The 25,289-nt window shown below is 42.3% G+C and overlaps 1 protein-coding gene across 1 annotated transcript in view; it reads right to left on the bottom strand.

The window, feature by feature from the left end:
- Window positions 1–25,289, bottom strand: part of FBN2 (fibrillin 2) — a 298,207-nt gene that overhangs the window by 175,045 nt on the left and 97,873 nt on the right. The window contains exons 7-8 of the mRNA XM_077462139.1: window positions 22,418–22,543; window positions 5,640–5,765 (exon numbers count right to left, since the gene is read on the bottom strand). Coding sequence (XP_077318265.1) covers window positions 5,640–5,765; window positions 22,418–22,543 — 252 coding nt within the window. The remainder of the gene's footprint in view (window positions 1–5,639; window positions 5,766–22,417; window positions 22,544–25,289) is intronic.

Here is a 25,289-nt window from a genome sequence, read left to right as displayed (position 1 = left end):
ACCTGGCAAGACTTTCCTCCATATAAACTGTAGTTTACTTTTACACTTTCCAATGTGTTACTGAGGCTATTAAAATATTTACCAAAAGTCTGAGGAATTAACCACACTATCAGTGTTATTGATATGTCTCAAGTTTTTTTTATTCATTATTGTTTAATGAAATATTTTTTTTTTGCAAAAAAATATATGTATAAAATGAAAGGTGTTAACTAATGGATGGTTATAATTAAATCAGTTATTAACAGAAAAACATGGCAAAACGCAATAGAATAGCTTCAAAAAGCCCCCCAAAATGGGACGATAAAGGGATAATTTGTATGTAGGAGCAATTTGTTTAACCACTAGCCAAGCCGCAGCGGCAGTTATACTGTGGCAGCTTAGCACGGCTGCGCAAATTTCCATAGATGTACTTCGTTGGAGCCGATGTGCGTGACCGGCGGGTGTGATGTCCGCTGGGCACCCGTGATCACACGTGACAGAATGAGAACTGGGATCTGTGTATGTAAACACAAATCCTGGTTCTCTCAGGGGAGAGGAGACAGATTGTGCGGTCATACTAAGTATGACCATCGATCTCTCTCCTCCCCTAGTCAGTCCCATCCTCCCCACAGTTAGGACACACCTAGGGAACACAGTTAACCCCTTGGTCGCACCCTAGTGTTAACTCATTCCCCACCAGTGATATTTACACAGTAATCAATGGTTATTTTTAGCTCTGATTGCTGTATAGATGTCAATGGTCCAAAAATAGTGTCAAAAGTGTCCGATCTGCCCACCGCAATGTCGCAGTCCTGAAAAAAATCACAGATCGCCGTCATTACTAAATGACATAAATCTATCTCCTATTTTGTAGACACTATAACTTTTGTGTAAACCAATCAATATACGCTTATTTAGATTTTTTTTACCAAAAATATATAGAAGAATACTTATCAGCCTAAACTGAGGAAAAAAAAAAATTGTGGATATTTATTATAGCAAAAACTACAAAATAGTTTTTTCAAAATTGTCACTCTTTTTTTGTTTATATCGCAAAAAATAAAAACCACAGAGGTGTTCAAATACCACCAAAAGAAAGCTCCATTTGTGGTGGAAAAAAGGACATCAATTTTGTTTGGGTAAACTTGGCACAACTGCGCAAGTTAAAGTTAAGTTCAAGTGACACAGTGCTGTATCTCAAAAAATGGCCTGGTCAGGAAGGGGGCAAATCCTTCTGGGGCCGAAGTGGTTAAGACACTTCAAAACGCTAATTTACTTAGTAAATATGTTTATACACAGGCAGCTCTTGAGGCTGTGTTCATTTACCAAGTGAGAGCATAAAATGCTACTATAGTCATGATAATGTCCAACTAGGTGACCCACTGGCAGAGGATTACGCCAATGTCTCTAGGATTTGCCTATGGAGCCCAAAGATGACCTCATGCACAGAAAGTAATTGGCAAGCATGGTAGATAATGTCCTTATTAGTTAGTATTTTGATCAAGCTTTGTGGATTTTTGAAGCCTGTTCTGTAACAGTGTCAGTTGTTTATAGATGACTGTCATATCCAGTTTCCGTCCATTAGGGTCATCCATATAAATAAGGATGAGCCGAACACCCCCCAGTTCAGTTCGCACAAGAACCTGTGAACAGACCTACACTTTGTGTGAACTTTAGAACACTATTAAAGTATATGGGACTCGAATGGTCAAAATCGAAAGTGCTAATTTTAAAGGCTAAGCTGCAAGTTACTGTCCTAAAAAGTGTTTGGGGACCTGGGTCCTGCCCCAGGGGACATGTATCAATGCAAAAAAAAGTTTTAAAAACAGACGTTTTTTCAGGAGCACTGATTTTAATAATGATTAAAGTGAAACAATAAAAGTTTAATATTCCTTTAAATTTCGTACCTGGGGGGTGTCTATAGTATGCCTGTGAAGGGGAGCATTTCACATTTCACAAAGAAAGTGTAAAAAATAGTTAAGTAAGACAAACACACTTTTGAAAAATTCCTTTATTAAAAATAATAAATATGTATATGTTTCAGTTACATCAGAGGGGGCGGGGTCATTGGGGAAGCCCGGCTTCCCCCACTAGTGTCAGAGAGGGGCGGGGTCAGGTGGCGGATGGCCCCGCCCTCCTCATATAAGAAACGTCAGGCCGTCGGGATCCCTGAGTGTCTCCAACAGTGGAGACAGAAGATGGATCGATGGATTTGCTGCGCTGGACTGAGAAATCACCCATCGCTGGATCAGATCAGCCATCGCTGGACCCCGGAGAAATGATCATCCATCGCTGGATAGCAAGAGTGGATTATCACCGATGGAATCTTTTTTTTTTTTTTTTTAATAAAGACATTTTTCAAAAGTGTGTTTGTCTTATTTAACAATTTTTTACACTTTCTTTGTGAAATGGTAGGGGTTCTTTTGTACCCCCTTACAATTTCAAACAGGGGGGGCCAGGATCTGGGGGTCCCCTTTTTAAAGGGGGCTTCCAGATTCCGATAAGCCCCCCGCCCGCAGACCCCCACAACCACCGGCCAGGGTTATGGGGATGAGGCCCTTGTCCCCATCAAGATGGGGACATGGTGCTTTGAGGGGTCACAGACCCCCAAAGCATCCTCCCAATGTTGAGGGCATGTGGCCTGGTACGGTTCAGGAGGGGGGGCGCTCTCTTGTCCCCCCCTCTTTTCTGCGGCCTGCCAGGTTGCGTGCTCGGATAAAGGGTCGGGTATGGATTTTTAGGGGGACCCCCACGTCATTTTTTTTAAAATTTGATGCGGGGTTCCCCTTAATATCCATATCCAATTTGGGAGAAACCCACGCTTTTTTTTTTTTATCAATGACTTTCAATGAGTGTTCTCTGTATTACAGGAGCTGACAATTCATTATAGCCGCATGATTTTAAATTACTTTTTTTTCTGCAGAAATGACACTTTGTGCAGGGACAGTTCTAAGCACGGGAAACATGTGCCCCTTCACAGGCATACTATAGACACTCCCCAGGTATGAAACTTAAATGAATATTACACTTTTATTGTTTCACTTTAATCCTTATTAAAATCACTGCTCCTGAAAAAAACATCAGTTTTTAAAACTTTTTTTTTGCATTGATACATGTCCCATGGGGCAGGACCCAGGTCCCCAAACACTTTTTAGGACAGTAACTTGCATATTAGCCTTTAAAATTAGCACTTTAGATTTCTCCCATAGACTTGTACAGGGTGTTCCGCGGCTTTTTGAATTTGCCGCGAACACCCCAAATTGTTCACTGTACAGGTGAACAGGCAATGTTTGAGTCGAACATGAGTTCAACTCGAACTCGAAGCTCATTCCTACAGATAAACGACCTAATACGTCTAAGCAAAAAACTGTGCATTGAAAGGTTTAACCCTGAAGCAATAAAAAAGAATTACAACAAGTGCAGGCAGTGACTTGTGGCAAACTCAAGGTGTTATGATCTAGACAAGCAAATCTCTCATTACCAATTCAGTTGAAGATCTATCCATGTATGACAAAACTAGCGCATGAAATAACTTTTACATGAACCATTTGAATTTTGTAAGAAATAAATACAGATCAGTTGCCACTTTTACTTTATCCATACTATACTAGATACAGTGGTGTGAAAAAGTGTTTGCCCCTTCCTCATTTCCTGTTCCTTTGCATGTTTGTCACACTTAAGTGTTTCGGAACATCAAACCAATTTAAACAATAGTCAAGGACAACACAAGTAAACACAAAATGCAATTTGTAAATGAAGGTGTTTATTATTAAAGGTGAAAAAAAATCCAAACCATCATGGCCCTGTGTGAAAAAGTGATTGCCCCCTAAACCTAATAACTGGTTGGGCCACCCTTAGCAGCAACAACTGCAACCAAGCGTTTGCGATAACGTGCAATGAGGCTTTTACAGCGTCCTGGAGGAATTTTGGCGCACTCATCTTTGCAGAATTGTCCTAATTCAGTTACATTAGAGGGTTTTCGAGCATGAACGGCCTTTTTAAGGTCATACCACAACATCTCAATAGGATTCAGGTCAGGACTTTGGCTAGGCCACTCCAAAGTCTTCATTTTGTTTTTCTTCAGCCATTCGGTGGTGGACTTGCTGGTGTGTTTAGGATCATTGTCCTGCTGCAGAACCCAAGTTCGTTTCAGCTTGAGTACACGAACAGATGGTCGGACATTCTCCTTCAGGATCTCTTGGTAGACAGCAGAATTCATAGTTCCTTTTATCACGGCAAGTCTTCCAGGCCCTGAAGCAGCAAAACAGCCCCAGACCATCACACTACCACCACCATATTTTACTGTTGGTATAATGTTCTTTTTATGAAATGCAGTGTTCCTTCTACGCTAGATATACTTGGACACACACCTTCCAAAGAGTTCCACTTTTGTCTCATCGGTCCACAGAATGTTGTCCCAAAAGTCTTGGGGATCATCAAGATGTGTTGTGGAGAAATTGAGACGAGCTTTGATGTTCTTTTTGCTCAGCAGTGGTTTTCTCCTTGGAACTCTGCCATGCAGGCCATTTTTGCCCAGTCTTTTCCTGATGGTGGAGGCATGAACGCTGACCTTAACTGAGGCAAGTGAGACCTGCAGTTCCTTGGACGTTGTTGTGGGGTCTTTTGCGACCTCTTGGATGAGTCGTCGCTGCGCTCTTGGGGTAATTTTAGGCGGCCGGCCACTCCTGGGAAGGTTCACCACTGTTCCATGTCTTCGCCATTTGTGGATAATGGCTCTCACTGTGGTTCGCTGGATTCCCAAAGCTTTGGAAATGGCTTTATAACCCTTTCCAGACTGATAGATCTCAATTACTTTCTTTCTCAATTGTTCCTGAATTTCTTTGGGTCTCGGCATGATGTGTAGCTTTTAAGGATCTTCTGGTGGACCTTACTGTGTCAAGCAGCTCCTATTTAAGTGATGCCTTGATTGTGAACAGGTGTGGCAATAATCAGGCCTGGGTGTGGCTAGAGAAATTGAACTTAGGTGTGGACAACCACAGTTATAGTATGTTTTAACAAGGGGGGCAATCACTTTTTCACACAGGGCCATGATGGTTTGGATTTTTTTTCACCTTTAATAATAAACACCTTCATTTACAAATTGCATTTTGTGTTTACTTGTGTTGTCCTTGACTATTGTTTAAATTGGTTTGATGTTCCGAAACACTTAAGTGTGACAAACATGCAAAGGAACAGGAAATGAGGAAGGGGGCAAACACTTTTTCACACCACTGTAACTTTATGTATACACAGAAAGAAAACGCTCCTGCACACAAGCAGACCACCAGACCGGCTATATAATGACACAGGCTTTGCTGCCCTCAAGGGTGAGGAACCCTTAATGTCAGACATAAGAAAAGAAAAAAGGGGCACTCCAGCCTTGTGCATTATCCTTTGGATGATATTTATTAAAAAAGTTAAAAAGAAAACTACTCACAAACAGTTATGTAAATTCTTGCAATATGCTGCTATTTGATGATGATTCATATTGCATATCAGAATTTACAGAATTTACATAACTGTTTGTGAGTAGTTTTCTTTTTAACTTTTTAAATAAATATCATCCAAAGGATAATGCATAAGGCTGGTGCACCCCTTTTTTTTCTTATTTCTATACTAGATAAGCACTGTATAAAAGAATAATATACTATCTTTCTTACCAATGCAGTGTAAGCCATCAACAGATGTGAGATATCCACGAGGACAAATGCAATAATAGCTACCAATTGTGTTGGAACATTCTCCTCCATTACAAATACCAGGGATAGTGCTGCATTCATCAATGTCTGTTGGGTTAAAGAAGACATATGGTTACATGGGATTCATTAAGTATTTGAAATATTCAGCAAAATAACATAATTTATACATATAAAATGATACAACTACATATAATAGAAGTACTGTTTTTTTTATGCAAACACAACTGCCTCTGTTATTTTTTTAAAGAGATACTCTGGCAAAGTTGTTTAGATCTTGATATGTTAACTGATGTTGTTTAAGTTGTTAGCAAATGAGGTAATCACCTAATCCATATAATTAGAATATGCTGTTTTTACCCTGCTCCTCCAAAGATGATCTCGATATAAAACAGAATATTGGGTCTGAGGGAGGTAAGCGTACAATTGTCAATTGCATTTACCTCTGTTGCTGGTTCTGTAAACTTCCAGTAGCCTGTCCTGCTTAGTTTTGGTCTCACAAAACTATTCTACTGTTCTTTTTATTAGACTATTTATTATTAGTATTGACTTTTCCTTACTTCAAAATGATCAGCCATTTCAGTGCAATTATATAAATTTCAAAAATCAAAAGGTATTTGAAATCAATATTTTTGGATGCTTTGGGGAGTGGTTAAAACTCATATCAGATTTTGTTTGCTATGTCTTTGGAGAGATTTTACACCACTTCCTGTCCTGAAAATACAACAGTAAGACCCTTGTCTACAGGGCTAGTGTAACCAGTAGAAGATTTTACCTCATCATACCTAATTTTAGTCATCGTTCCATGGCATACATCGTGGCTGAGCTTGGATGAATATAATATTAACAAGTGAATGTAGAGGGTAGTAACAGGGTGTTTAAACATAATGAATCCTTCCAAAATTTTATGGGGGTTTGTCCAGGGCTTTACACAGCATTGATGTGATACATATAAAGCTCCCAACTGAAAGAAGGAGGAAGATAGAAGGGACTCAATGGGGGGATGAGTCGTGACTTTCTGGGAGCAATACGTCACCTATGGATTTAGGTTGGGGCGTTATGGAAGGTGGTCTTATGTTATGTATGTGTGGAAGGCATAGGCCAAAAGTTCTCTCAAATTGTAACTTTATGCTATTTAGTATGCTGGCTAGTTATTGAATGAATGAATGAATGAAATACTTATATAGCGCACAATGCGAACTGAATCGCCTCTAGGCGCTGTGGCGAGCTTTGATCATCTGCTAAAAGAGGAAGGTCTTGAGTTTTTTCCTAAAAGCCAGGTGATTTTCTTCCAGGCGGATGTTGATTGGTAGAGCATTCCATAGCAGAGGCCCTTGGACAGCGAATCTCCGATCACCCTTGGATTTATACCGGGCTTTGGGCACGAGGAGGAGGTTTTTATTATCCATGAAATGTTGGCCTTAGTCAAAGCAATGATCACTCTTGGGGCTTGTTAAGCTCCTGCTATAGAGATTTTGTCTGCCAGTTTTATAAAGAAATTCAAAGAGTGAGAGTATTTAGGGAGGCCAAGGAAAAGGTTTGTTTGAGAGTTTGATTTTTAAAAAATGTGCATTTCATAGATTTTTTTATTTTTGAATAATAAATCATTTTTACAACAACCGAAAGTGTCAGTCATCACATAATTTCATATTGTACAATGTGGCTGAGCTGTAATACATATAGTATCAGCAAGCAAGCAAAAGAAAGTAGTTCCATAACTCTCAACATTCATCACTCTATCGCGGGGTTAGGCAACCCCCGACACTGGTGCTGCAAGCGGCACTCAAAGCTTCTTTTGCCAGAACTCGACTCCCTTCCCATCAGCAGAGCAGCACAGGGAAGTGTCAGTGAGACACTAATGCATTCCAGTTTCAGAGTTCTCCATACCGCACTGTGCCCCCACACATTGTAAAAGATGAGAAACATTGTTTGGGTCTCTAACTTTACTGTAACTGTGATAGTCAGCTTTTATGATGGGGCAGAGATTGGGTGCAGTTCTGCTAGGACGGGGGGGCGGTCCCTGTTTTCAGGAGGAGGACTGTCATTGGCCACTGCTAAAGTCAATCACAGTCCTGCTGGCCCCGTCCACAATCTGGGAGGAAGATGACTTGCTTGGTTGCCACTACCAATCTCAGAAAGAAGGAGTTTCACTGATTGAGGAAACCACAATCAGGTGACAGTTTGTGGAATTACTGTTGAGATTCTAGGAACTTTGTTGAAATTATTCCTGAACCTTTGCGTCACTTACTACTGAACCCCTGCACTCTGTGTCCCTTTAAACCACAGCCAATGACAGTCACACCAAACTTTTGCTGCGGCATACTTTTTCTCAGCTGCGGGGGTCCAACTTATAATCCTGCAGACAGGCCCACTGCTTTCAAAAAATGCCCCTGACCTGAGCTCATCATTGCGCATCCATTTCAGATGCTTGTATGTGTCATCACATACATCACATACAAGCACATGGGCTGGATGTGAGAGGTGGATCAGCAAGATGCCAGGACAGGTAGATGTGTCTCATCTCTACTTCCTTTCACCATTCTGAATATCACACATATCATAGATGAGAAGAGGGTACAGAGCTGAAGCAGATGAGCAGGAGGGGTTCAGGGGTGGCACAGAAGATTAAGAGGGTACAGTGGTGGGACAGATGTGCAGGGAGGTACAGTGATGGAAGAGATGAAAAGGGGGTTCAGCAGTGGAACAGAAGAGCAGTTGGGTTACAGTGGAGGGACAGATGAACAGGGGGGGGGGTTCAGGATTAGGGCAGATGAGAAGGGGGCTCAGTGGTAGGACAGAAAAGCAGGGGGTAGAGCAGTGGGACCGATGTGAAAGGAGTTGTATTGGTGGGACAGATGAGCAGGGGGTTACAGTGGTGGGGCAGGAGAGCAGGGAGAAAGAGGTGAGACAGATGTGCAGGAGGTAAATTGGTGGGGAAGATGAGAAAGCAGGTTACAGTGGTGGGGCAGATGAGCAGATGGGTTCAGTGTTAGGACAAATGATAAGGTGTTTCAGTAGTGAGACAGAAGAGCATGGGGATACGGCGGTGGAGCAGATGTACAGGGAGGTACAGTGGTGGAGCAGATGAGAAAAGGGGTACATTGATCAGGCAGATGAGCAGGGGGGTTACAGTGGTGGGACAGAAGAGCAAGGGGGTACAGTGGTGGGGCATATGTGCAGGAGATATGGCGATGGGGAAGATAAGAAGGGGGTTACAGTGGTGGGAAGGATGAGCAGGGGGGTTCAGTGTTGGGGCAGATGAGAAGGGGATCAGCGGTGGGGCAGATGTGCATTAGTGGTGAGATGAGCAGGGAATTACAGTGGTTGGTCAGAGGAGCAGTGGGTACAGGGGGTACAGAGGTGGGGCAGATGTACAGAGGGTACAGTGGCAGGGAAGAGCAGAAAGGAGGTACATTGGTGGGACAGATGAGCAGGGGGTTACAGTGGTGAGGCAGAAGAGCATGGGGAACAGAGGTGGGACAGATGTGCAGGAGGTACAGGGGTGGGGCAGATGAACAGATAAGTTTAGTGTTAGGACAGATGAGAAGATGGTTCAGCAGTGAAACAGAAGAGCATGGGGGTACGGCGATGGAGCAGATGTGCAGGGAGGTACACTGGTGGGGCATATGTGCAGGGGGTTACAGTGGTGGGGCAGATTACTGGAGGTTACAGTGGTGGGGCAGATGAGCAGGGGGGTACAGTGGTGGGGCAGATGTGCGGGGGTTTACAGTGGTGGGACAGATGTGCAGGGTAGTACAGAGGTGGGGCAGATGTGCAGGGGGTACAGTGGTGGGGCAGATGTGCAGGGGGTCACAGTGGTGGGGCAGATGAACAGATAAGTTAAGTGTTAGGACAGATGAGAAGATGGTTCAACGGTGAAACAGAAGAGTATGGGGGTACGGCGATGGAGCAGATGTGCAGGGAGGTACACTGGTGGGGCAGATGTGCAGGGGGTTACAGCGGTGGGGCAGATGTACAGGAGGTTACAGTGGTGGGACAGATGAGCAGGGGGTACAGAGGTGGGCCGATGTGCAGGGTAATATAGTGGTGGGGCAGATGTGCAGGGGGTTACAGTGGTGGGACAGATGAGCAGGGGGTACAGTGGTGGGGCAGATGTGCAGGGTAGTACAGTGGTGGGGCAGATGTGCAGGGGGTTACAGTGGTGGGACGGATGAGCAGAGGGGTACAGTGGTGGGGAAGATGTGCTGGCTAGTACAGTGGTGGGGCAGATGTGCAGGGGGTTATAGTGGTGGGGCAGATGTGCAGGGGAGTACAGTGGTGGGACAGGTGAGCAGGGGTACAGTGGTGGGACAGATGTGCAGGGTAGTACAGAGGTGGGGCAGATGTGCAGGGGTTTATAGTGGTGGGGCAGATGAACAGATAAGTTTAGTGTTAGGACAGATGAGAAGATGCTTCAGCTGTGAAACAGAAGAGCATGGGGGCACGGCAATGGAGCAGATATGCATGGAGGTACACTGGTGGGGCAGATGTGCAGGGGAGGACAGTGATCTGAGGTGTGGAGTTGCAGGAATTGGAGCTGATCTGAGGCGTGAGTGTGCAGGATGTTCATTTCTGTCATGGTTATGCAATAGAGTTTGTCGGCTTACCTGTTTCCATGTGTTCATCTCTAGAGACCTGCCGACCCTCACCTGACTGCTTTTGTAATTCATACTCTGGCATGGCTCCACCCTAGCTCCTATCAGAGAACTCTATATTAACCTGTGCACTGCAGGCCAACTCTGCTGTACAACCTTTGTGTGTTTGGCATCCTGTTACCTCCCGTGTGCTCTTCTGTTGTTCCGTTACCGACTTTGGCGTGTCCTTGACTATCCTTGTTTGCCTGTGATCCTGACCTATTGGCATGTCCCTGACTATTCCTATCTGCTTGTGGCCCCGACATTGGCTTTATCCCTCACTATCCCTATCCGCCTGTTGCCTACTCTGGGTGGGAGCTGGGGGACCCCGGGGGGTCGTGACCTGGAGCCAGTTGCAGCCCAGTCCATCCTCACCACTAGATGCTCTGGTGAACACCTGCTGGCTCTTAGACTCCGCGCCCCAGGGAATCTTACGCTCTAACCCCTGTGGGATCTGTCTTTGTGTTCTGGAGGCCCTGCCTTCCTTATCACCTTGAATCCCGTCCGCAGCAGTTAGCCGTAGGGTCCACAACCTTTCGGTGCACTCCTGATCCCTACGGTGTGAATCTGTCACCTGGCCTCAAGGTGACCTTACAATTTCTCACTACTACTCAAGTAGTTTACAGCATTTACTTTATAAAAAATCCTTTTTGTGATTAAGAGTGTGAAATTGAAATTTTTTTGTTATAAAATCAGTGCGCTCAATTTCTTTGAAAACATTTTTGAGGCACACTGTGCTCAAAAGGTTGCCTACCCCTGCTCTATCCAAACATAAAAAAAAAAACTTTTGGCTACATTTTAAGTAATGCAAAAGTCAGGATTCCATTCTTTTGAAAAAGTAGAAACACCACCAACTCCAAGAGAAGTGTTCTACTGGCATCCCGTGATCCGTAAGTGTGTATTACTGTACAACTGCCTTTCTTATAAAAACATCACTTTATTCCCCTGAAGAACTGTATGGTCTACCAAATAAATAGTACTGTTACTACAATTGCCTTGTTTGTGTATATACAAGTATTTTATGTTTACCATCCTTAACAGACATTATATCGATCTTCATACTCCATTTAATTCTTTTTTTTTTTTTTAGAAATGTTATACTTTTTCTCTTATGGGCAAGTTTGATCAAATCTTGTGGGCACAGTATCTGTCTACTATGGAATATGCTTATTCTAATGCCGCATGATTCCAATTTTCAAATAAAAATGTTCTTTGAAATTGAGCTGGTTTGTGGGATATAAAAGAAAACACTTGCAATAAAGCTAATAGTTGTAAATTCCAAAATGTTTCAATGTCCAGGAATTCCTAAACCATTGCATGAACTGACCACATTAAGTTCAGAAATACAATTTTGTTGAAGGAAATGCCTGTTCAGTTAATCCCAAGGAATGAAACTGCTCAGGAAATGTTACAAAATTCACATCCCAGCATTACTTACAACTAATCAAAGCCATTTACTATGACTGAAATATGACACTAGGGAGCCTACTATTCCTCTAATTTAAAGGTTATATACACATTTAACTGGCAGCAAAACACTTCAGTGCAAAATGATGGTGTAATAGAGGCCAAAAATATAGAAATCACCTTTTAGAGCATTGTCACAGATACAAGCATCATCATTGGAAGTTCTGATGTTACTCATGCCCTAGTTTGTTCACTTGCTAATCCTAGTGAGTAATCCTATGAACCCCTTAAAGTGGTTGTAAACCCTTACAAACCACTTTGACCTACAGGTAAGCCTAGATTAAGGCTTACCTGTAGTTCCAAGAAATATCTCCTAAACCTATACGGTTTAGGAGATATTTGCCCGAAGACAGGCACCGCTGTCTACAGCGCATGCACCGTAGACAGCGGCGCGCAGGCGCACTGAACGTGGCATCGTGGCTTTGTCAATGACGAAGATGCCGCGCGTGTCGGCTCCTGTGCGCATGCGCGGGAGTGACGTCATCGCGGCTTTGCCGAATGACAGTGGCGGAGCTGCGAGACCCCATCGAGAAGATGGATGCGTCGGACTACAGGGGACAGCGGTGACTTCGCTGGCTCCTGTGTCAGGTAAGTGACACATAATGGACTACTATGTGATGCATAGTAGTCCATTATGCTTTGCCTTTGCAGGGAATGAAAGAGGAAGTAAACCCATTGGGGTTTTACTTCCTCTTTAAGTAATCAGCACTTTCCTGGGAGATTTTTACACTTTTCTTGGAAGCATGGGGAAGCCTGGTTTTGGCCATGCAGGCTAGGTCCTTAGTGGGCACTGCTTTGTTGTGGACAATGGACTTATTTCATTCTGACCTTTTTGGGACTTGTGATAATTAAATGCAGGTGATCAGGACTGCAAAAGAAGGTGGTCCTCCTTAATGGGGTGGCACAGTAGTGTAGTGGTTAGCACTCTTGCCTAGCAGTAAAAAAGGGTTGCTGGTTCGAATCTCAACAACAACTCTACCTGCCTGGAGTTTGCATGCTCTCCCTGTGCCTGCATGGGCTTCCTCAAGGTACACTGGCTTCCTACCACACATTTCAAAGACATGCTGGTAGGTTAATTGGCTTCTGTCCAATTGGCCCTAGTATATGATTGGGAATCTTGGTTTGTGGGCTCCTTGAGGGTAGAGACCAATGTGAGTGTGTAATGTACAGGGATAGGAACAATTGTAGACATCCTCTCAGGTTGAACTGGATGACTGGTGTCTTTATTAAACCTTACTAACTATGTAATGGAGACACAGACAGAAATTAAAGCTGGCAATACATAGATCTATTTTCTTTCAATCAGCCAACAGATCGAATGAAAAAAAACTGACCCAAATACTCCATTCACATATTTTATGTGTATATGGGAATCCTCCTGGCTTTGTCATTGTATTGTGACAGTGGGACTCCCCTGCCGTTAGAATACATTTATCAGAGCTGCAGACAATTGACTGCAAGCGCTGATTGAATGTAAAATTTTCAGTGGGACTGTTCATAACCCCTCACCACTCTATTTTAATGTAAAATTGAGAAAAAAAATGGCTTTAGTTTTACTTTAAGAGACGCTCTTCCAATATAAAATGGCACCTTTTATAGCTATTAAAAATAAACAATTAGACAAGCTCAGTACCCTTTTCCCCTACTCTCTTCCACCTTGGTTATTTAAGTGTTTGTTATAATACCACATAGTACATGAGCCTCTTTTGGGTGTCATGTATGAACCTAGACCAGGGTAGGATATAGCCCTGCGTTTAATGATGTATTAGCACTCATAGAAACACTTGCTTCTCCAGACGTGAGGGAGTTAGCATGCTTAGAAATCTCTCTTTTGCTCAGCAGTAGGGTCAAAACATTTAGGAAAATGTAAACAGCCAAATTAAAGGAATGGGTTAAAATCATTAGATCATTGTGTATGGGTGTTGCTGTTGTTCTCTTCAAGCCAAATGAAAATCCAGAGCCTCACAGTTTAAATAGACTTTCAATTTAGAATGTATGTCATCAGATCCATTAACATAAAGTACTGTGAACATGTAAAGTGTCCAATCACATTACTGCATATCTACTATATTTTTCATACTGCATTTCTGTTCAATTTCTGTTTATGCGTACAACGCCAACAGTAATTGCGAACAGCTGAGTGATTTTAAAATGAACTGGACTAGACATTAGCACATAGAAATACTCCTTTTGGCATCAGCTGTCTCCTCATAAATTGTGTTTGGGAAATAGCATATCAAACAAGATACAACTGTCACTGATGCTTTGTCTAAAAGAGGGATTCGATTCCATAGAGCCCAGGATCAGGGTGAACCCAACTTGTTTGCAGTTCAGGGAAATGGTGACCTAATTCAGCCGCTCACTGTCATTGCAAGAAACTACCAATAATGCACTCCATGGCTTTGAACTTAGATCCTGTTTCTTAGAATGGCCAACAACAGAGGTGTTAATTGCCAGTCCCAAAACTATAAACAACTGAGTTTACAGCAGTCAAATTGAAAATCTGCTTAGCTGTCATAGGGCTAGGGTGCTGCTGATAAAGTGCATAGGTAAAGATTAGTGTAGAACTTACAGGCACTGGTCTCATAAAGTAAGTATAAACCATTACCACATGTCCTTTAGGTAGCAAAATGTTGTGTATCCTGGGGGATTTGGAGGCTAGGAGAAGCGATAGATTTTTACATCTATATATTGATGATATGTGTCCTGCAGTCTCTTTGCAGTTTCTTTAAATGCACTGTCTAAAGTCATAACAGGTTGCATGTGTTTTTGACAGGGCATATTGCTTTGCCCCTCCAGTGCTGACTGGAGTGCTGAGCTGTGAACGGCTGACTCAATCTTCCAGTAGCTCAGTAAGAGTCTGAGTCAGGTGCCGGTCCAGGCTTTAGCCCACTGTTGGTTGAAAACAGGTCATAGGAGTGCAAATCTAGCTACACTCCTGTGATTCCAAGATGAGTATAGCCAAAATAGCCTTGGCTATCCTTCCCCTTTAAAAGACAGCATAATATACCTGATCAATGTATACAGCACAGAAGTTTTTTTTTTAATAAAGTGTTTTTAAAGGCAGGGAAACAGGGGCAGAGACTTGCCACTCCATAACAAAATGTGCCCAGACAAGGACCTTTCTATCCATATCACCGATTGTAAAAGCTTATGTGATTTTAGTGGTTGGGTTTACATCTATGGTTGCCTTTTTATCAAGGTAGTACCCGATTTGTATTGCTGTGTTTTCTTCACAAGGGCAGGGATAGCCTTATGAGGATAAAAAAAAAAAAACTTAAAACTGCTAATTAAAAAAGTAAATCTTTAAATTCAAAATACTTTTTAAATCTGCTACCTCTGCATGCAGAACCACTTTTTTTCTATTGGGAAAGGGTTGGCAGCTCAAGGTTTGTAGGGTTATGCACTAAATGTTTCTGCTGCCTGTCCTTCCCCCTGGCTGTAAGATTCCCCCCCCCCCCTCCACTATTTACTGCTGCCTGCCCTTCCCCTTGCCATTCCCCTTGTGTTACGAAAGGATGGGTAGCATAAGGCCATAGGTTTACCCCCTGTAGCTATTCCACTTGCTAGCGGAGGGCAGGGATGGCCTTCTGTGTGATTTAATAGTACCTAGCATATGGCCTTTTGGGCAAAATAATGGTAGCTGAGTACCTGATACTGTGGTTTAGCACAGACCACAAACCCACATTAACAGGGTGTTGTAGCAAAGCTGGCATTTTTTGTATGCACTCTTGAGAATGTGGAAAAGGGCAAATGAGTAGCAATTTAAAATGTGGGCTGTTCTGCGCCTTTGAGAAGGAGGAAGGAGAGGAAAAGCGTTGTATGAGCAGCACTAGAAAGGAAAGTGGCTGCTCCACATCCTTGAAGAGTAGGAAAAAGAATCATTATTGGCACCCTAACAGAGGGTTGAGGTAGAAAAGGGCACATAAGCAGCAAAATTAAATAAAAGTGTCTGCAATATACCCTTAATGAGGAGGAGGAAGAGGAAGAGGAAAAAGGAGCATTGAAAGTAGCTGCTTTGGGCATGGGAGGAGTAAGCCACGGGATGTGTGGTGCAATGCATTAGGGCAAGACGCATTAGGGTGAGACTGTGAGTCACGTGAGTGAGGCGGGTGCCAGAAGCCAGATGCGATCCCGACCTGTCACTTTACAGTACATGCTTGGAAAGCGTGTTAATGTGAGTTTATATACTGGCACTGGCATTTTGGTCCTCATTCACTTTTATGGTGATTACACCGCTACACTAATTATATATCAAGAAAAGAAAAGCTTCACTACCTCCTGAACAATTTACTACTTGCGGGGAGAAAAAAAATCTCAGTTTTACAGAATATCTCCAAACTACCTTTCTGATATATGCAAAGTTCAATAAAGATTTGAGGAAGGGGGACACCTTATGCCCGCATGATTACATGGGAACAAAGTGGTGCATAAGCCTAGAAATACCTTTTTTAATAAAGGTAGAACCCAGTTTGCATTGCTGTCCCTGCCTGTGTTTTCTTGACCAGGACAGGAACAGCCTTACAAGGTAAAATGAAAAAAGATAATTATAAAATCTGTACATACTATTTAAAAAAGAGATTGTGTTTTAAGTGTTTGCTGCCTTACACAGCATACAGACTCCACCCCTTTTCCCATCTTTTTGTTACCAACTATATTATGGAATTATTATAAAAATAAAAACCCACAACAGTTTTAGTAGGCATCATGTTATTTAAAGATTTCTCCGATCTTAGACCATACAAATCCTACAGAAGAGTCCATAAAGCAATGAAATTCTTTTACCACCATCCTCTTCTGTGAGGTCGTAAGTGACTTAGCATAACTAAAAAGGCAAAAATATAAAATCTCAAATTTGTAAATATTGCTCTTTGGCACTACATCCTTCTATTTTATGTATACATATACTGTATATGTACAGGTAGATAGATAAATATATCTGAACCTGAGGATAATTTAACTGCCAATTTTTTGCATGTGTTGCAGTTATTACTATTATCAAATAGCACACTTAATAAAGGATTACCAAAAAAGGACAATAAAAGAATTATCTAAAAGAGAGGTTAAGGCCAAGCAAAGTTAACTGAGGCTAAGCTGACAAAAATTCAACGCAAAATGTAGATGACCTTTAAAATCTAAAAATACAACAGACGTCTAAAAAATAGTTTCAATAGTGGGAGTGCAACTTAAAATTCTGGAAATACTTGGCTTTTCAAAGGGCTGCAGGTGTATTAAACTGTATCAAGTTCAATCCGCAGTGCACCATAAGCTTAAATGAAACAGGCACCCTGGAACAAAGCTCTGGAAAGACATAATTTGACTTTCTGTACCCAGAAAAAAAACATGTCTGTTATAAATGAACTTCACTATAATCACCCTTGCCTGTACACTTAACAGATTTCAGCTGTATTCATGCAAAATTGTTGGCATTAGTGAAGTGAGATGTTTATACCGTGTATACCAGCTCTGTTTGCAGAGTGCTGGCTTGGACCACACTTGCAGAATGCGTACACGAGCCCAGATTGAGCAAGGGCCAGAGTTACGCTGCAGGTCATTTAAGGGGATGCAGCTATTAAATACTGTACACTTTGTTCCTTTATGAAGAAATGTTTAGCAACATGTAGAGCAATGGAACAATGGGAAGGTGGAAGAAATTAATATTATTGTTCACTCTCGCCTTAAAGCAGACCAAGGGGCTGATATAAAAAGCAATGGTAAGGGCATACTGTGTTACATTTATGTGTTTTATAGATGTGCTTAGCATTTAGGAGCCTAAAGCTTGCAGAGTACATTAAAGGCTCCTGGATGGCAGGCTAAAAATAAGTACTACATCTAATTACTATGTGAATAACAAGCAAAAAAACGTCCTTTATCATCTCTGACTGAGAAAAATCCTCCTTATTTGTGTCTTTCATGATCCCACTCCCAGACATTGCAGTCTACAGTCAGAGGTTTTGAGCATGTGAGGCAGTGCTGTTAATTCAGAAAGCAGTGGGCAAAGTGTAGACATGTGCTGACTGACAAACTTCAAACTTATAAATCAACAGTGACAATGCTAAAAGCTATGTCCCCAACATTTTTTTTTATCCCCTGGTTGTGCAACCAAGAGTAGCCTACATGAGAATGGCAAATCTTATTTTCTCTTACAGGAAGCTGCATTAGGTTGGTTTCACTGGCAGGAACAACAGTTATTTGTTGGACTTTGCAGGGGTAGTAAGAAAAAACTGTAAGTGTAGATGCATTTATAATTAAGTACTGAAGCACAGGTTTTTAGCATAAAGCCATAGTGCTACTGTATGCATCTTATTGTCTGCAGATAGCTGCTTCTGATAAAAATCATCCCTGATCTGCCTCCTTCATAGATGATGGATATTGCGATGGGCTACTGTCTTCTGACATTGTAAGAGTTAACAGCAGGCACTTTTACTGTGCAATCGCTCATTCACCACCTTCCCACCAAATACTCAAGTGCCTTCTTCCTGACTGGAGACCTTATCTTTCTGGCTGTTGGTAACAGAAACTGCCAGTCCACTTGGAGTTTTTTTTTTTTGCTTGAAGAGTAAATTTCTATGTATTGTGGGGGCTTTTTTTGGACTGTCCTGCTGGTCTGGAAACTATCCCTGGTCTGTTGGGTTGTACCTTTGTGTTCTTCCTCCCCTCTCCTTTCCATTATGGCTATTGGATATGAACCTTTTCACTCCCTGGTTTTTGGTACGTCATATGGTCATTTGCCTTAGGTTCCCAGATTAGTACACTGTCATTCATGGAGATTTTGTGGCATGGATCTTGAAGAAGCACACAGTCACGAAACACGCCAATCTTTAGTACTATATTTGAATTAATTTATTCTAGGAGATTGTGACTATCTCACATATGTAAAGTCATGCAACTACAGTCAGTATATTCAACAATATTGTTGTATATTGATTATATCATTATGATATGATTTGATTATATTGAAAAAATACTGGACCACATTCTGTCTGTGTGTATGTCGGTCAGTCCGACATAACCCAGCCATTTGTCCGACTTCTGTTAGACTTGCATGCTGGAAAATCAGCAGCTGACGACTCCCATTTAGCACTCTCAGTCAATGGCAGAGAAAGATAATTGGAGTGTTCTGTCGGGGGGCATCCCCCTGTCAGAACACAACAGCTTAGCGGGAAGATCACTAGACTAACCTTGCATGGCTGGTACAGAGGATCCCGACCAGAGCTGTCAGTTTTTTTCGTGCAACCCTGTGGTGTTGTAGTGTTGTAGTGCAACACTACAAAAACTGTAGTGTGTACCAGGCTTTAATGTGATTGTGTTGTTAAAGTAAAGTGGAAGTCCAGGACCAATCTAACTAAGCTTAAACCCACCCACCTTCTAATTCCTACTCTAATTACCCTGTGAAAGGAATTTGCTTATACTAACCTAATCTGAAGGCTTTCTGGTCATATAATTGTCTTACAGAGCCTGGCTTGAAGGGGAGAGGAGGGACAGCCAACAAAGGATACCCCATAGTAAGCCTATGATTGACATTACCACATGGGCACTGAAGTTGTGGATGGCAATTAGGGATGAGCCGAACACCCCCCGGTTCGGTTCGCACCAGAACTTGCGAACGACCCCCGCGTTCGGTACGAACGTTAGAACCCCATTGAAGTCTATGGGACTCGAACGTTCGAATTGGAAAGTGCTAATTTTAACGGCTAATATGCAAGATAGTGTCCTAAAAAGGGTTTGGCGACCTGCCTCCTGCCTCAGGGGACATGGGTCACTGCAAAAAAAAGTTTTAAAAACTACCGTTTTGGCGGGAGCACTGATTTTAATGACGATTAAAGTGAAAAAAAAAAAGTGAAATATTCCTTTAAATATGGTGCCTGCGGGGTGTCTGTAGTATGCCTGTGAAGTGCCACGTGTTTCCCGTGTTTAGAACAGTCCCTGCACAAAATGACATTAAACGGAAATAACACCATTTAAAACTGCTTGCGGTTTTAATGTTATATCTGGTTCCTGCAATATGGTTGAAAATCATTGAGAAACATGGCATGGGTAGCCCTCCCTGCCCATTACCAGCCTATTTGGGTCTTGTACGCATATTAAGGGGAACCCCGTACCCATATTAAAAAAAGGAAATGCGTGTGGCCCCCAGGCCCTATATACTCAGAACAGCAGTATACAGGCGGTGCAAACAAGACAGGGACTGTGTAGGTTTGTTGTGTTAAGTTGAATCTGTTTGTCATTTTCAAGCGGTACATTTTTAAAGTGTAGCTCCAGTCAAAAAAACTATCTTTAAGCTTTTTGGAAAACATAGGGAAGGGTTATCACCCCTGTATAATTTGTTTTGTCGTCCATCTTTTTTCATCTCACTTGCTGCTGTCTCCTTGCGTTTGCAAGTAGGAGATGTTTGTAAGTTGGATGTTTGAAAGTAGGGGCCTGCCCTATATTATAGCGGTATGTACTGGGTACAGAGCACGCAGACAGCACGCACTATCTCCTAACACTACTGACTGCAAGCTCTATTATTAACCACTTGTTAGCCCAATGTTTGCATAAAGTGAAAGATGAAGTTATGCTGAGTAAATAGATATCAAACATGTCACTCTTCAAAATTGCACATGCCCGTGGAATGGCGCCAAACGTCGCTACTTAAAAAATCCCCATAGGCGACGCTTTAAATATTTTTTTACTGGTTACATGTTTTGAGTTGCAGAGGAGGTCTAGGACTAGAATTATTGCTCTCGCTCTAACATTCTCGGCGATACCTCACATGTGTGGCACATGCGAGCACATGGGGACATGGGCGCTTTAATTTTTATTTTATTTTTTTATTGTTCATTTTACTTTATTTATTTTAGTTTGACATTTTTTTTCCCAAAAATATATTTTTGATCACTTTTATTCCTATTACAAGAAATGTAAACATCCCTTGTAATAGGAATATGGGGTGACAGGTCCTCTTTACAGTGAAATCTGGGGGGTCAATATGACCCCACATCTCACCTCTAGGCTGGGAAGCCTGAAATAAAAAATAAAAAAAAGATTCTGGCTTTGATCGTACTGGCGAGTTGGTAGAAGCACCGGAGGGCGGTGAGGGGTGGGGGGCGTCTATGGCTGGGTATTTCAGGGTATCACCGAGTATGGCTGGGTATCTCTGAGTATGGCTGGGTATGGCAATTTATGGCAGGGTATTACAGAGTATTGGCGGGGTATTGGCAGGGTACTACAGAGTAATAGCAGGGTACTGCACTGCAGAGTAATGGCAGGGTACTGCACTGCAGAGTAATGGCGGGGTACTGCACTACAGAGTAATGGCGGGGTACTGCACTGCAGAGTAATGGCGGGGTACTGCAGAGTAATGGCGGGGTACTGCACTGCAGAGTAATGGCAGGGTACTGCACTGCAGAGTAATGGCGGGGTACTGCACTGCAGAGTAATGGCGGGGTACTACAGAGTAATGGCAGGGTACTGCACTGCAGAGTAATGGCAGGGTACTGCACTGCAGAGTAATGGCGGGGTACTGCACTGCAGAGTAATGGCGGGGTACTGCAGAGTAATGGCGGGGTACTGCAGAGTAATGGCAGGGTACTGCAGAGTATGCACTGGTATTGCAGAGTATTGGCAGGGAATTGAGGGGTTAAATTCGGTGAGCAGCGATGTGGGCACTGCAGATGCAGCCCACATCGCTGCTGACACCGATCTCTTTCCCCTCCGCTGTACCGATCGGTACAGAAAGGGGAGGGAGGAACAGGCGTCATAACATGACGCCGGTTTGTTTCCAAGTGATCACTCCGTCATTTGACGGAGCAATCACGTGGTAAACGGCCGCTATGGACCCGGCGGTCACGGATGCTCTCGAGTGCGCACACCTCGGGGCACGCGAGAGCAGAATTCTGGGAGGCCGTTAATTAACGGCCTCTCTGAGTTAAACAACCGCCCTGAAGCCGTTAATTGGCAATGGGCAGTTGTTAAGTGGTTAAAGCTAGATCACTAGCTATATAGGTGAGGTGAATATAGTGGTGTATACTGCAGTCAGGGCACAGAAAACAACCACTACACAGCAGCAAGATAGGAAATCAGCCAAAAACGATTGGTGTGTACTGTGTTGAAGGTACACAGAACACCCACTGCTTCAGATGCAAAGTAACACACTACAGGAGGCCGCCTTAAAGGCGGCCTTATATAGTGTGGGGCGTGCATTACACAGCCTGAGCTATGATTGGCCACAGGCAGGATGCCTGTGGCCAATCATGGCTCTCCTCGCTGCCGGCGCTGCGATTGGCCAAGCATGCGGGGTCACAGTGCATGCTTGGCCAATCATCGGGCAGCAATGCACTGCGCCAACGCAGTGCATTGTGGTCCGCGCGCGCGTCACTCGAATTTTGATGCGAACGGCCAAAACGTTCGGAATTCGCCGAACGGCCGAACGGCCAATGTTCGAGTCGAACGTACGTTCGACTCGAACACGAAGCTCATCCCTAATGGCAATGTCTCCTCTCTGAAGCCTCTGAAGCCGGTTGCTATGGAGTTTCCTTTATAAGCATCTGTCCTTTATAGGGTAGTTAGAATAGGATTTAAAAAGGAAGTGGATACAGATTTAGGTTTAGTTAGATTAATTGTGGGCTTCCACTTAAAACTGTCACAAAGGTTTCTTACCTTCACATTTCTGAGATGTTTCACTCTGCTTATGACCAACAGGACATTTGCACTCATAAGATCCATCTATGTTGATGCAGGTTCCTCCTTGACACAGTCCTGGAATTGCTTGGCATTCATCAACATCTAAAATGTAGGATATACGTGTCAATAAAAACAACAAAACTTATGGTTGCACAGAAGAAAACTAGAATAATTTATTATGCACAGAACTATTTTCATATTTCTGTAGCATGCTGGGTATTTGGCTCCTCAGCTTTGCCATGTTCCTACCTAAGCTAAATGTGTAGGAGGTTTGTATAACGTATCTGCCTCTAAGTTGCTATCCCTTTAATAAAGGACTAGTTTAGGCTCATTGTCTTTTCACCTGACAGCGTAAGTAAAGTGTATAAAACACATAAAAAATTCAAAGACAACTATTATGCCTCTTATGTTTTCACTGCCCCTCACTGTCTCTCCTGGGACAGGATAAGCCTAACTGAATCACATAGGGATTAATTAAAGTAGCTGAAGTGAAGTATCCTGGAGATCCTTATGATCCAATTGTTATATGGTCATTTTTAATGATGGCATTCATTAATCCAACACAAAATATCTCAAGTGATCAGTGGCCTGCAATTTGCTTGTTCTGCTGCATATTGGTTCCTGTATTCCCACAAAACAATATTGATCAAGCAGCGGTGTGGAAAAGCCTAAAGCTTGTCTGGTACTTTGTGGGGGGAATCACAGGGCATACAGACTGTACATTGTACAATACTGAAGAGGACCATGGTTTTATAGCGCAAAAATCTATTTAAAATGTTTATTAATAGATAGAAAAGTGGGCTACTTGAGCACATATGAATAACCAGCTGAAAAGATTACAAGTTGTTAACTTATGGCACTAATGTTCCAAAATTTCTGTACAATGCATCTATGCAGTTAGATCAATCATCTAAAAATGCAAGCTAAAACATGTATTTTAGCAATTAACTAAAAGGAAAGTTTTTTTGTTTTGTAAGGGACAGCACTGGAGTGTGGAGAGGGTAAGTGAAGATTAGGGGGACCATTGGCACCTTTAAAGGACAAAAATAATAATAAAAAATACCTGAAGCCATACTTTGAAACATAATTAGCAGGGTTAACAATAAGATCTTAGAATGTCACTATCAATGGGGTGCAGGAAATTTAAGAATACAGCGGAGAATCATTATTTATGTCTGTTATAGCCTTTGACCAATCTACCTCCTGCCTATTACTCTATCGCTTAGTTATTTCTTTGTTCTTTGTTGAAGTATTCAGGCCATGTACAAAGTAAACAAGTAGAAAGAAGACATCTCAGCAGATGACAATTCAGTCCAGTATTAAAATATTTGTAATGATTGCTTCATCTGGTTCCATGTTTATTTCAAATTGTGTGAATACACACTGTCAAAACAAAAAAAATACAAAAATACAAAATAAAAATAATAAAAAAATAAAATAAAACTCAAGAAAACACCACACTGTTAAAATCGTACTGTAAAAATGTAGGAGTAGCACTAGCATAGCCAGCCTCACAAAAGGCAATACATGTCAAGAGATAATTCTAGATATTCAACTAAACTGCAATTCTTTGTGGCAATCCATATCAGCACATTATACTGTTCACCTAACTACACCAAAGTACAGTTTGTGTGGTGCTCAAGGTGGACACCACCTCCAGATGTTGTTATAGTATACAATTTTGATTGGGTTTTATGGGTTTTGGTGCCATACATGTCAATACAAGTGCATAAGGTTATTCAAAGGTAGAAAGGTGGTAAATATGGGGCTTGTGTGTAGGGACCAGCATGAAAGCTACTTAAAGCTCAACTCCAGTAAGTTGAAATTAGTAACTATAGGCTTCTTTCTGTCCACTAAGCAGCTTTCTTACATTATTTTAATATACAGTGGCATTACAGTACTCTAAAACAGGAAAAAAAAATAATATGGTCAAATGACAATCCAAGCCTCTTTTTTTCCTGCTTAGCATCAACTAGTGAAAGGGAATCAACATGTCACACTGCTATGACATGTACAGCCACTCTGGGACTACATATCCCAGAAGTCTGTAAATGGTGAATGGCTGTGAATAGTGGTGAGTGATTTCAAACCTTACTTCTCTTAGCAGCAAACAGATGTTGCTTACATAGCAATGTGCATGCTGCTAGGAAATGTAAGATTTACTCAGACGTTGTTACGACACCTCCTGTAGTCAAAGGGGCGTGTCTATGAAAGTGAACTGCTAACAGCTGTTTTTTGTGCTTCTGAGCTGAAAACAGACCTGAAATGCTCTGGCTGCCATGCGCTTGACTAAAATTCCCTTGATATGGGTGGGACCCATGCTTTCTGTGAGGAAGCAGTGCAGAGGGCTGGCACATCCCTACTCAATCAGACCTAAAGCTCAACAATCGGCAGAGCTCATGCTCCTGGCTGATTGGAGAGCTCTGGATCTGACTCAGCACGAGGGGGTATCTAACCATTGCTTCCCCAGAGAGAGTAAAGCTGACCATAGATGGACTGAGTGGTTCTGCAGGGACCGGCCAAATTTCGATTAATCTATAGTCTGTTATTAGCTCCACTCTCATGAACAGGACTGTTGGTATATTTTCATTCAATCAGCACTTGCAGCCAATTGGCTGGCTGATCAAAATAAATGATCCATCTATGACCAGATTAAGACTTACTTCCACTCTGCAGAATGCTGGTAGAGGACACGCTTTTCTACTCTCCTTTGCATATCTTTTATTTTGATGCACCTGAATGTATTAAGCTAATTTGGGCTTTGTTAAAACTAGTACTCCTGCATTTTGCTTTCCTAAATGCATGAGAAGTTATTTGGAAATTATAAACAACTTTTATGCCTCCCTGA

The sequence above is a fragment of the Lithobates pipiens genome, unplaced genomic scaffold (assembly GCF_037356315.1).
Source record: "Lithobates pipiens isolate NorthernLeopardFrog02 unplaced genomic scaffold, aLitPip1_a1.2 Scaffold_3, whole genome shotgun sequence".
Taxonomy (NCBI): Eukaryota; Metazoa; Chordata; class Amphibia; order Anura; family Ranidae; genus Lithobates; species Lithobates pipiens.
Note: the sequence above shows the minus strand (reverse complement) of the source record. Positions and strands in the feature narration are given on the sequence as shown.